General features: G+C 47.1%; 1 protein-coding gene across 1 annotated transcript in view; it reads right to left on the bottom strand.

Moving 5' to 3' along the window:
• Positions 1-12,396, bottom strand: part of LRP8 (LDL receptor related protein 8) — a 171,621-nt gene that overhangs the window by 9,429 nt on the left and 149,796 nt on the right. The window contains exons 6-12 of the mRNA XM_053950707.1: positions 8,307-8,429; positions 7,843-7,965; positions 4,890-5,009; positions 4,635-4,760; positions 3,748-3,919; positions 1,160-1,387; positions 522-640 (exon numbers count right to left, since the gene is read on the bottom strand). Of these exons, the coding sequence (XP_053806682.1) occupies positions 522-640; positions 1,160-1,387; positions 3,748-3,919; positions 4,635-4,760; positions 4,890-5,009; positions 7,843-7,965; positions 8,307-8,429 (1,011 nt within the window). The remainder of the gene's footprint in view (positions 1-521; positions 641-1,159; positions 1,388-3,747; positions 3,920-4,634; positions 4,761-4,889; positions 5,010-7,842; positions 7,966-8,306; positions 8,430-12,396) is intronic.

Raw genomic sequence — 12,396 nt, 5'->3', positions numbered from 1 at the left:
GCTTCAGCTCCAGAGCAGGATGTTCCCTGCTGCTCCATGAAACCTCCTTCCCACTCTGCTGCTTGGTGTGGGAATGAGAACCACCACAGCCCTCTGATGGGTTCCATTCACCCTGAGCAGCTGGGCAGGCAGGGAATGGTGACAGGGAATGGGCTCTGCAGGCCCTGACACTGCTCCTGAGACAGGCTCAGGTACAGAGGCATTTAACACCAAGGATTCAAATGCTTTTGAGACCCCTAAAGGGTTGTCACATCTTTCCCCAAAATTTCCTCTTGCCTTAAGGCACAATGACAAGCAACTCAAAGCTCCTGCAGTGTGAGGTTCTGACTGCAGCAAGACTTCCTGTCTGTGCTACTGAAATAAGGGAACTCATATTTGTGAGCAGTAGTGACCAACTGACCAGTTTAGGATTTGTGTGTGCAGGTGCCTTTGAGCATTTATGATTTTGTTTTCCCTATAAACAATAAAACTAGATTTCCCTCAGCCGCAGTGGGTGCTGCAGCTCTGACCTGGGCACTTACCAAGTGTGATGCCGTTTGGCCACTCGATGTTGTCGGTGACCAGCACCTGCCGCCCCACACCGTTCAGACCGGCCTTCTCGATCTTGGCTTTGTCTCCCCAGTCAGACCAGTACATGAACCTGAGAGAGGCAGAGGTAAGAAAGCAATAACCTGGACTCCAGTTAAGAAACCTGCACTGCTGATTGCAGTAGGAGGTGCCCAAAGGTTCTCTCCTTTTCACAGCAGTTAATTCCTCTGGTGGAACCACATGCAGTTCTCCCACTGGGTAATCTGCCACAAAACTTGCACCAGAATGCAGCATCTCACCCCAGTAACTAACCCCTGAAAACTCTCCTGCTGTGCCTGTTAGGTACCTGGCATTCACTCATCCATATAGCCCAAACACAAGTCAAACAGACTTAATTTTCCAGCACAGCCTCTGTGCTGGGACCAGCTCAGGCCCATTGAACACATGAACTGGCCCTGAACAGACTTTAGCAGCAGGGGCCTTGCCGAGGGCTAGTTAAAGCATCTCCACAGTCCCATTGCAGGGTGTATCTTAAAGGGCATCTGAAGTCCTGGTAAGATGAGAACTACCCCCAGGTTTGTGACTGGAATGTCTCTGTTGGCAAAGGGGTGTTTGGGGTGTGCACACCTACCTCTGTGTGGGATCCACAGCAATGGCTCTGGGCTCGCTGAGGTCACTGTTGAAAAGTGTCCTCCTCTTGCTTCCATCTGCAGTGGCCACCGAGATGGTTTTGTTTCCAGAGTCTGTCCAGTAGATGTTCTTATGGACCCAGTCAATGGCCAGTCCCTCGGGGGAGTTGAGCTGGCTGTCGATGAGGATCACCTGCTCGGCCGTGTCACTCGCTTTGTCGATGTAGGCGCTGCAGGGACAGGAGGTCACAGGGCTCCCACACAGCTCCAGAGCTGGGCCCCAGGGGCAGCGTGGCTACACAGGAACCCTTATGGTGCTCCTGCAACCTTCTGCTTTCTCCTAGAGCCTCTTATTTCCCCATTCCCAAATGGCAGCATTTCCACAGTAGGGAACTGTAGAATTTCGTCATTCTACTTGCTTCCTACTATAACTGCACAATTCAGGAAAACATTTGACTTCTGGCATGTTAACTTCAACAGCACTGATTTGTGGGATCTATGGACATTAAAAATATAATCCCCAGAGCTCTGTTGAACAGAGTTGAACTCAGCATGCAATAAATGTGCTTAAATGTACCGGAGAATTAGGAACTGTGTAGCTAATTATGACTCATCAAAATAATTCATGAAGCTGCATTAATTTGGCAAGTGATTTCACTAGATACAAACAAAATGTTCACTAAATATTAGTAGCAGCCTCAAAATCTTTCAAAATGATAATGAAAGGCAGCAGACTCCACATGGATGTTTCATAAATAACTGGAATGTTGCTCCTACAGCCACATAGGCTGATTCTGCTCTCAATATCAATTATGCTGAGTGCACTGAAATTGGTTATTCTGAGTTTGCATCAGTGTTTGCAGAAGCTTAGTCTGGCTCTTAGAATAACTCAGTACATCTTAGAACAGTTATAAAGCAGCAGGAAGTTTCTGCCCCTCACCCCAAATATTTGAAATCATAAGATGCTTCCTCTTCACTACCCATCCTGCCTTTGCTCATGGAATAAGAAGGTGAATTGTATGGGAGCTGAGTTCTCCAATATCAGATTAGAGCCTTGGAACCAAAACATCTAAACCCAGGAATTCCTGACAGTTTTACAGTCTGCAGTCAGGGCTAGAATGGCTATGCAGAGTCAGCCTGGATGACCAGCACACTGCTGCATTTTCTCTACAAGAATGGTTTTGGTTTGTCTCTGACCCAGCACCACAGGAATGATACCTCAGGGCTCAATGGACATCTGACAGTGCTCCCAAGATTCCAGTATTCCAGTGTGACGAGCACCCCGTGCTCTCAGTGCACAGCTCCAGGCCAGGTAATTAATCCCTTGCCAGTGGAACAGTTGTGTTCCCTGCTTCCCACCTATGCCTGCACAGGAGGGAAAGCAAAGAGGCTCCTGCAGCTTCCATAATGGAAGGGCTCAAGTACAGGTGACTTCTCAATTCTCTGACTAACTAAATATTGTAAAACATCTGACACCCCAAAGGAGTCATCACTTAAACAGGACAGGATCTGGAAAGGCAAGTGAGGTGTCCATTATGAAAGACAGGATCTCTTGCCAGTGATTACCTCCTGTACCACAGTTTTCACCTTGCAATAGCCTCTCAACCACAGACTGCTTGTTCCCAGGGACTCCAGCATATTTGCTGTTGGAGAGCTGCAGGAGCAGTGTCTTGAATAATTCTCTGTGTACGAACTCAGCCCTTGCCCAGACAGACCCAGTGAGTGCTGACAGTTTTCTTCTGAACCATGCCCCCACTTTCAGAGCCCCACAGGCCCCTCAGGGTACCTGCCCAGCTACTGGTGGTCAATACCCAGCACAGCCTGGGCAGATATCCCTGCAGGGCATGGGAGCTACCAGAGCCTGTAGAAACCCTGGACTGTCTCCCATGTGCTGACACCAGTCAGCCTGTGCCTGATCATTAGCTGAAATCCAGAGCAAACCACTGCAGAAGCTGCAATAGCTGTGCAAATCAGAATATACACGGGGGATTTTCAGCACATAGATTAAATCCTTTTTTGGCCAAGCACACTCACAAGCCCCGGCACGTAATAACTGTGATGGATGCCATAAAAACAGCTGAAGGAGGAGTGAGAATGAGTTACAGAGTGTGTACTGTGGTCAGGTGCGGTGAATTTTAAATCCAGTCTATCAGAGACTACCGTGGACAGCAGCCCGTGTCTGTGTTGCTGCCTCCTTGCTCCCACCATTTGCCTGCTTTGTGCTTCCAGATGCCAGGTCCTTTGTGGCCTCCCATACAACACTCACAGTGCAGCAGCAGCCTTGGCCCTGCTTTGCAGTATCCATGGCTCAGGAAACAAGAGCCTACATTTAACTGCTCGAGTGCAGCAGGATCTGGCATTGATGAAGAATCACCCTGTATTATCAAAGAGATAACTGCACAAGCCTCTGATGTCTTTATCAATTCCCAAAAAAGATTACCAAGTCTGGGCCACAACAGGTTATCCTGTCAGGGCAGAAAAGCCCTCAGGTGCCCCATACCCTGCACTGTTCTCTGGACTGCTTTAGGGGATACAGATGGAATGCAGCTTTGGGAAGGGACCAACACACACATCCTCTCTTGCCCCTTACCTGTAGATTTTTCGGTAGAACAAGTCACACCAATATATTCTGTTTGTTGACACCTCCACATCCAGCGCCACCACGTTCTTCAGCATGGGAATGATACGGGAATAGTCCCTTTTCACCAGGTCTATTTTACGGACCTCGTGGCGATTGGTGAAGATCAGGTACGGGCTCTTGCCTACCACAGAAAATCGGCACATTTGTCACTTCAGCAGCTGTCCCAAGGGCTGGATTCAGCTTTCATTTCTCAAACAACAGTGGAACTATCAGTCACTGATAGCTGTGTTTGTACAGAAGCTTTACACCACACTGGAAGCAAAGGAAGATTGCTCCAGAGGCAGGGCTGTCACACACAGGCACCCCTGTGGTCCCTGGATACACACTGGCACTTGGACAGCCTGTTCTGCTAAGCCACACGCAAAACTCCGGGGAATGGCCTCACCTTCAATTCATTTCAGTGCAAAATCCTGGGCCAGATTTTGGTGACTTACAGCTGGGAGGGTGAAGGGCTGGCTCAGCTACCCTGTTTTAATCGGGATGTTTTCTTTCTTTCTTTCAATACTACTACCACAAAATGTTTTTGCTGCACTGTTTTCAGTAACACCTGACAAGAGACTTTCTTTTCTAGTTTCAGCTTCAAACAGCCAAGTAGTGACTGAAATCTTGCTCTGTACACTGTTAAAATATTCTGATCTGCATGATCAGTAGTTCTTGCCTAGAGACGCATCTGCTATTGCTGCAGCAGCTCTGTGCTGCTCACAGTGAAATTTCTTTGCTTGATTTGCCTGTTTCCTTTTGTTTCCGGTCCCCTGCCTCAGCCCTGCGAGCGTGTTTTCTTATCAGAGTTGTGCTGTTGAGCAAGCAGAGCTTTAGTGCCTGTGGCGTTGTCTTACCTACAGCTTTGCAGTTCTTGGACAGGGTGTCCATCTCGTATCCTTCGTAGCACTCGCATTTGTAGTCTCCCTTGTAATTAATGCAGATCTGGCTACAAGCGTCTGGATTCTCACATTCATCTATGTCTGAAAGGAGTGTTTGAAACCCATCAATAACTTGAAATCAAACCATCTGTGATGGAGCAATGCTCAAGTGAATATAATCACGTCTCTCTATGGTGAAACACAAGGGACTGCTGTTTGCATGTCAATTACCTCCACACGTTTTTTTATCCAGAAGCTTGTATCCAGGCGGGCATTCGCACTCGTAACCAATCTTCAAATCTTTGCATATGTGTGAGCAGCCACCGTTGTTCATTGAGCATTCATTAACACCTGCAGGGGATACACAGATCACCTATCACAAATGGGGGCTTTTAGTAGTGAGACTGAATAAAATTAAGAGATTTCCTCAGAAATTTTCCCATTTCTATCAGTTTTGGTACTGGCCCTATAGAGCATGAGTGCCTTCAGAGACAGGAAGCCTCCACTGTATCACTTTCTTGCTCTTTATTATTCCAAACCAACACTGGGGGATCATTTGGACTCAAAGCTAGTGGCTGAATGAATGGGGAGCCCTGGGGATACAGCGTATGTGAGTCTCTGCATCTCATCCCTTCAGAGCGCTGCTGCTTTGAGCTGTTCTGCTACATGTGAGAAATTTCCAAGGGACCTAAGGGCTCTCACCAGCATACTCCTCCTTCCCCATGCGCTGGTTCATGTTGACTTTTCTGAACAGTCTCTCTGAGCTTTAATAATTCATGCTGAGGGACTCTCGTCTCCCAGGGGCCAACTATTTTGAAGTACTCTACCATTTTCCCATCTAGCTCCAAGGAATGATCTATGTGAAAAATTCCAGAAAACACCGAAATGCAGTCTGTCAGAGATACTCCATTAGCACTGAGATACACTCCTCCCACAAACACGTTCCCCACAACAGTCTTTGCTGGCACCCCCAGCAGCCCCAGTGTGCAATTTATGAAGCAACAGCCCCCAGCCTCCTTGGGGCCTTTTCTAATCCAGGGCTACCTCTCTAATCCTGCTCTCAAGTGCTGAAATGAAAAACAGAATAAATGGATTCTGAATGAGAGGTTGGGAAGAGCTGGTTTCCTGTCAGAGAAAAGACTTCTTGTTTTAATTGACCTACAAAAGGTGAAGAGAAAGTTCTCTCCTTAAGGAAGACTGCTGAACAGGAGCTGTGGGATTTCAGGGATAGTGGACTCACCAGAACAAGGAAAACTGATTTGCTCCAGTCTACAATGCAATTTAAAGGCAAATTTTTCATTTATCTTTTACTTCTTGCTTCCTTGAACACTGCAGGTGAGCAACACAGCAGAGCCATTAAACCATTGCTCTTGGAAGAAAATGAAAACAATCACAACCCAATTAAATTAGTAAGACTGGGAAAATACCATGCCAGAAGGAATCCATCTCAGCTCTGGGATGCTTTCACCTTCCTAGCAGGCACATACAGAGATATCAGCACATAATTAATGGAGCAAGTTCACCAGGCTCTGAGAAGGTGCCTACAGTCCCACTGTGTGTTGTCACTGGTCAGTGACATTTATGGACAGAAATCTCCTACTCCTACACTTGCACAGGTCCGTAGCAAAGTAGACCTGTAGCAAATTGGGTCAACATGCACAACTGCTCTCTGCAAAATACTACAAAGGCTCTTTTGATTAACAAGCCAATTCTCACTCAGGTGATTCCCGTGGTTTCAGAGGTGCTCTGTGGAATGGATTTAGGGGCTGTAAATCAAGTGCTGGTTCACTTGCTGCACTTCTCAAGAGGAGCTGAAGAAGAGCCAGGCAGAGCCAGGCAGGAGGACCCTGGGCAGCTGCTGCTCTTCACCCAAACCTCAGCAATATATTCTCTGCCTGACTAAAATAGCCAAGTGTTGTCCTGCCTTCTGCAGTGCTTTTCTGGGGGACTCTCAGAGGGCACGGCAGAGTTTAGCAGGCCAGACAGACACACTGAGCTGGGGAGTGTGTCCTGCACCTCTGCCTCCTGTGGGGATAACCTGTGTTGTGGGCATTACAGTCACAGCACTGTGTCCTTTGAGGAACACCTTCCCCTGAGGTCTCTTCTCTGCTTCCCAACTCAGACAACGCCTCATTGCCAGCCCAGCGCTGCACCAGTCATGGCACCACGACCACTGGGTTGAGCACCAGCCCAGCTGTGCCACTGCCCAGTCTCCTATGACAAACTGGGCTGCCAACTTTGTTGGGAGACCTCCACAGACAGACACTGCAACACCCACTCAGAAAAACAGGGAGATGTGGATTAGTGGAAGAAAGCAAGGGCACACTGGAAGCATGACGTAGGAGCATCTTCACTAGGCATGCACACACTCTTCCTTGTCTAAAATGGAGAGACTGACAGTTCTTCCTGAACAGGAGTTATTTAAGGGGCAGCCACTGAGCTCCATGATGTCATGGAAGGAGATGCCTGTTGGAGACATCTCTGCACTGGGGAAAACAACAAATGTGTTTGAGTAATGCTGCAGATTGGGGCTGGTGCCCACAATGCCTGTTGGGAAAGGCAAGAGAGGGCTGTCCTATGGAGAAGGGCATAGCTCTGTGGCCTGGGCTCTGTTCCCCTGGCTCCAACAGCCCCGACTCTCCTGGCATTCCCACAGCCCAGAGCTGGCAGGACACTGCAGAGAGCAGCCTGCTGTCATTGCTGAGTGAAGCAACATGTACAACCCAGAAATGGCTGAAGTCCTCTCTCAGAGGTTGCTGCCACTCTGTATGTTTTCACCTTCAAAGCATGTTCCCAACACTGTATTTTTATGGTGTTATGATCATCTTAGAATTCAAAGATAATTCAGGCACTGAGGCTAAATAAACTTGTCTGTGTTGTGGAGGACACTAGTATTTGGGGAGAGGGGGAATTCCTCATTCCTAGTCCCATGCTCAGTTCATACATCCCTCCAAGAATAAAAAACTGACTGGAGAAGGGCACAGTTCAAACTTACAGATGATCAGACTAAGCTACTAATTATATTCATATGAAGGGTGATGAGAGAATAAAGGCAAGGAAAGAGGAGCAGAGTGAGAAATAGCATTAGCAGCTACATGTGGTTACACTCAAAGCTGTGAGCACCAGATGGAGAAGAGGGGAAGCAGTTACAACAGGAGCAACACGTAGAAGGCAAGTACTGTACCACAATCTTTCAGAGGCTCGTCAGACCAGTCCCTGCAGTCTCTATGTGAATCGCACACTTTGCCTCCGTCAATGCACTCTCCACTCTTACACTGAAACTTGCTGGGACTTTCACATGCTGACTCTGTCATGTTGGGCAAGAGAGGAAAGCAACTAAGTTAGATGAGGCTCGTGACAACAAACAGGCTGACATAAAGCTCAGGAGGGCGTCATTAGCAGAAATGGGATGGGATAAAGCAAATGAACATTAAGCCTGAGCATCATGCAAAGAACTTTTCAAGTCATGCAGTCTGCCTGGTCATCACAATCATCTCTCCCAAGCAATCCCACTGCCAGAATAGCTTAAAACTGTACAGGAAGCAGCTTGGCATGGCCCAGAGGAGCAGCACAGGCCTCTTCCCCTTCCAGAGGCCACACAGCCCTGGCAGATTTACCCCATGGAGTACGAGGAGCACCTGTACCCACCTTGGACACAGCCGGCCTCGTCACTGTTGTCAGGACAGTCGTGCACCTTGTCACACTGCTTTGCTCCATGGATACAGGTCCCATCACCACACTGAAATTCATCTGGCTGGCAGGTCACCAGAGCTTTAAGAAAACACATTGAAGCATCAGCCACACAGAACTCAGTCATCTGTGTAATACCTACCAGCCATGTCCTTCTGACACTGCTGGGGTTGCATCCTCTGTCAGCAAATGTCAGAGTATTGACTGTTTCCACCAAAGCAACAGAGGCAGCAGCTGCCTCAGCCACTGTTCTTCTGTGCCCCTCTGCTGTCCCAGATCACCCTCTGCATCCTTGGGAAAACAGCATCAAAGCCTGAGGACACTCAGTCAAAACAGACCCAGTGCGGGCAGTGAAGCTTCTCAGGTGACACAGAACAAAGCAAGCAGGCAGCAAAACTCCCAGCAGTGGGCAGCTCTGGGGGCTGCAGTCTGTGGGAGGCCAGGCTGCTTTCCAGCTGGGAGTATACAGGGACACTGGGTAGGCAAAGGCAACTACTCCTCAGCTCTCCTTCCTTCATAAGAAATTACACTTCAGATATATTTCAAAACGTGTTCAGGCTAAGGCTCAGGCAAGAGACCTGTGGTGACTCTGCCAAAGCAGTGTGGTCACAGTAGGGATAGGCAGCAACAAGACACAGTCATCAGGTTCCCGAATGCCTGTGAGCCAACAGCCCTCTGAAGGCAGAAGAGCTCTGCTGCACTGTGATGTTTCTTGGGGTTTTCAGCCCTAAACACCTCCACAATATCAGCCCAGTTTTCATGCCTGAAAGTCTTTTTTCCAAGTCAGATTATAATGGACTCAAACCAGATCTGATGAACAGCAAAGTTGGGGAAAAATATAAACCAGGCTCCTGCACTGACCATGCTAAAAGCAGTCATGTATCTCTCCCCAAGTTACAATGAGAGACCTCCCTAGCTGGGACCAGCCCTGTGCTGACACAGGGTTCAGGCAGCCTGGCAAAACAGGCTCCTCATTCCTCAACATGTTTTGCAGCTTCTTTCTGAGAGGCCCATCGGATGTATTCTTAAAATCCTATTAAGAGTTCCTGATTCCAGCCCTTCCATCGTGTGATTGTGTCCTGGTATGGGCTGACAGAAAATCACTGCTTCTGAGCAGTGAGGGGAGGCCAGCACTGGTGTTACTACATGGGAGGTGAGAGCTGTCTGCAGACTGCCCTGGACAATTTGACAAGATGGTTCTAATATAAAAGTGAATAATTTCAGATAATCCAGAAAAGCTGCAGACATGAAGTGAGCCAGCATCAATACCATAAAGTATCAGCTGCACAAAGATTCCACATTATGGTGACTGCATCCTGCAGGATGCAGGATCCAGGTTCATGACTGCTTCACTGACTAGTTCTAGTGCATCTTCAGCCAGCAAAAGGCATGAGAGACAGGAAAAGCCATGACTGCAGGGCTGGAGGGGGAAGGGAGAAATCCTGTCATTAGAAATACACAGTATTCACATGAGGAAAGTTTGGAAATAGCACTGCTCCTTGGAGAGGAAAGCCATATGCACTATATTCATAAAAATCTGCAAAGTGAGAAAAAAATCCCAAGCAATAAGCACAGTTATGAGACCAGCTGTGCTGCCACATTTCAGCTAATAAACCCAGGCACAGGAATGGGAAACCTCAGTGGGACATCAGGAACAGCAGCTCCAAACTAAGCACATGGGATCTGCTGCTCTACCAAATGCAGAAAAATGAAGGAGGGAAAGAAACAAAGCTGTGGTCTGGTAGAGTCACAGAGCTCAGGTCTGGAAGTGGCACCAAGGACTCCTGCAGGGAGGCAGAATCACTTCTGCTTAAACTGTTCCTGGCATGTACAGCCACCTGCCTGGGGAGCCCTGACCATGGAGAAAGCACCCTCCTCCACAGGAAACCCTGAATTCTGCCAAGCTAAATCTTGGGCACTGCAAGGCTTTTCAGTTGTCTCACTGAAAATTCCTTTGCCACAATTATTTCTTGTCTTCACCCCTAACTTGAAAACCAGCTTGCTTCACCTTTTCTGTAGCAATTTCTGTGTGTGGAGGTAGGATAGGATGGTCCTCCATTTCTGACTATAAATACTAACCCCTCACAAAAGTGTAACATGTAATTAAAACCAATGTGGTTTTGTCTTTTCTGGAGCAGAAAGAGGTCTCCAGTTTATCAAGTAAATCTGTGTGACAACAGCTACAGATTTGGAAGACAGCTGCTATAAAACCTATAATTGTCTTCAATTGTAATCTTCAAAGCTCTTCTAAAAAGCAGTTATAGCTAAATGCTAAGAACAAAAAAGGTTTCTAATCCTAAAACAAATCAAAATTAAGGAGAATTTTGCAGGAATTGCAAGACAATGTTGCACAAGCATCACAAGACAGATTAAAATGACAGCACAATTCTTAGCTCAGTTGCTACAGAGACTGCAAAACATGTGGGGCTGTACTCCACTGCACAAAGCTTTGCTTCAAGAAGAGACAGAAGTTTGGAGACCAGGCTGGGTTTCCTGGCTCGGTTCTCACTCCACCAGAGCTGTGGAAGTTCAGACCTTTGAGGAGCAGCCCCTGAGACTCTTTAAAAACATCTAGAAAAGGCAGATGCAATAATGGCTCTTACTGATTACAAAGGCATTAAAATGCACGGATGGCATTTCTAATTTTTGCTGCATTTTTCAGGAGAATTCCATATTATCCTGAAGTTGAAACACTAACCCATCTCACCCCACTGGCACAGCTGACAGCAGGTTCCCATTAAGGCCATTCCCAAGGAAAAGCAATAACCCAAGAAGAGGGAAAAGCTGTACTGTTTATTTGCACAAGATATTCAGAAAATTGCTGTGCCTAATTTGGAAGGTTTAAATCAGTGAAATCTCAGTAGTTTTACAGCAATCTCCTCAGCAAATCAAATACAAAACTAATTACCAAAGCCCTGCTAAATTAACAGGCCTCCTCAAAGAGACACACTTCCCATTTATAAATCCTGTGCACAAGGCTGCATCGCTCAAATTCAGCAGGTATATTCCAGACTCCAAATCTGAGCCTCAGTTTCTTCTGGTTTCTGGTTTTTTTTTCCTTCCTCCCCAAAAAAGAAAATCCTAACATTTGCAAAATGCATCAATCCCATTTTATAGATGGGGAGACAGAGGCAGGAAAGTGTGAGGTCAGGTCTCAAGGGGTGTGTTTTCTTGCTGTCAGTTGTAAGCGTTATTTATTCTCCCTCCTGGATGCCTTAATGCAAGTTGCGAAGGACATTTTAAACTATAACCATTCCAGAGTTGGAGACTAATAAATCAAACCTAATGTTCATTTTATAAATATACATATATACATATTTTAATATATATGCTATGGAAAAAACCCCAGCCACCCAATGTTCTCACACAGCTTTCCTGAAATGACTCATTCCTTCCCATTTATTTGCTGTCTTGCTGCCAAAACCTGTTCACCAATTGTCACCCTTCATTTCTACTCTACTCATTTACCAATCCAAAATGTTTATAACAAATGATGGTTGATGGCCTCATGGCCTTTTTTTTAAAGCGTTAGTTCCTATCCCTCTGTTTATACTGCACAAACCCCATATGATCTCCATTTGCAAGAGAAGATGTCATGGTGGGATCTGCAGTTTTAATCAAGTCCAGCCAAGGGGCCCATGTGCCCTCCCTGTTGCTAAAGGGACAGAGCTGTGTCACACACCTGTAACTCTCTGCATGTCCTATGATTCTGATCTCAAACAGAGAATTTCTGGAGAGGAAAATAATCAGAAAGGTCCCTAAACTCTTCAGTCCAACAGATGAGCACTGACGCTGAGTCTCCAGAGCTTCCAAACATCCCTTACTGCAGGCAGGTGCACCCCAGCAGCAGCTGCATTTAGCATGGGGAAGCAATATGAATTTTGGCTCTGACCCAGCCAACACATCAGCTACACAAGCACTCAGTGCTGCAAGGCCTCTCTCAGTTGCTGCCTCAGAGAATCCCGGCCGTGGGCTCACACCCTGCTGTGGCACTGGGGTACAACCAGAACCAGGCACAGTGTGCAGAGGAGCACTGAGGTAGCTAAAA

The sequence above is a fragment of the Vidua chalybeata genome, chromosome 9 (genome assembly GCF_026979565.1).
Source record: "Vidua chalybeata isolate OUT-0048 chromosome 9, bVidCha1 merged haplotype, whole genome shotgun sequence".
NCBI classification, from domain to species: domain Eukaryota; kingdom Metazoa; phylum Chordata; class Aves; order Passeriformes; family Viduidae; genus Vidua; species Vidua chalybeata.
Note: the sequence above shows the minus strand (reverse complement) of the source record. Positions and strands in the feature narration are given on the sequence as shown.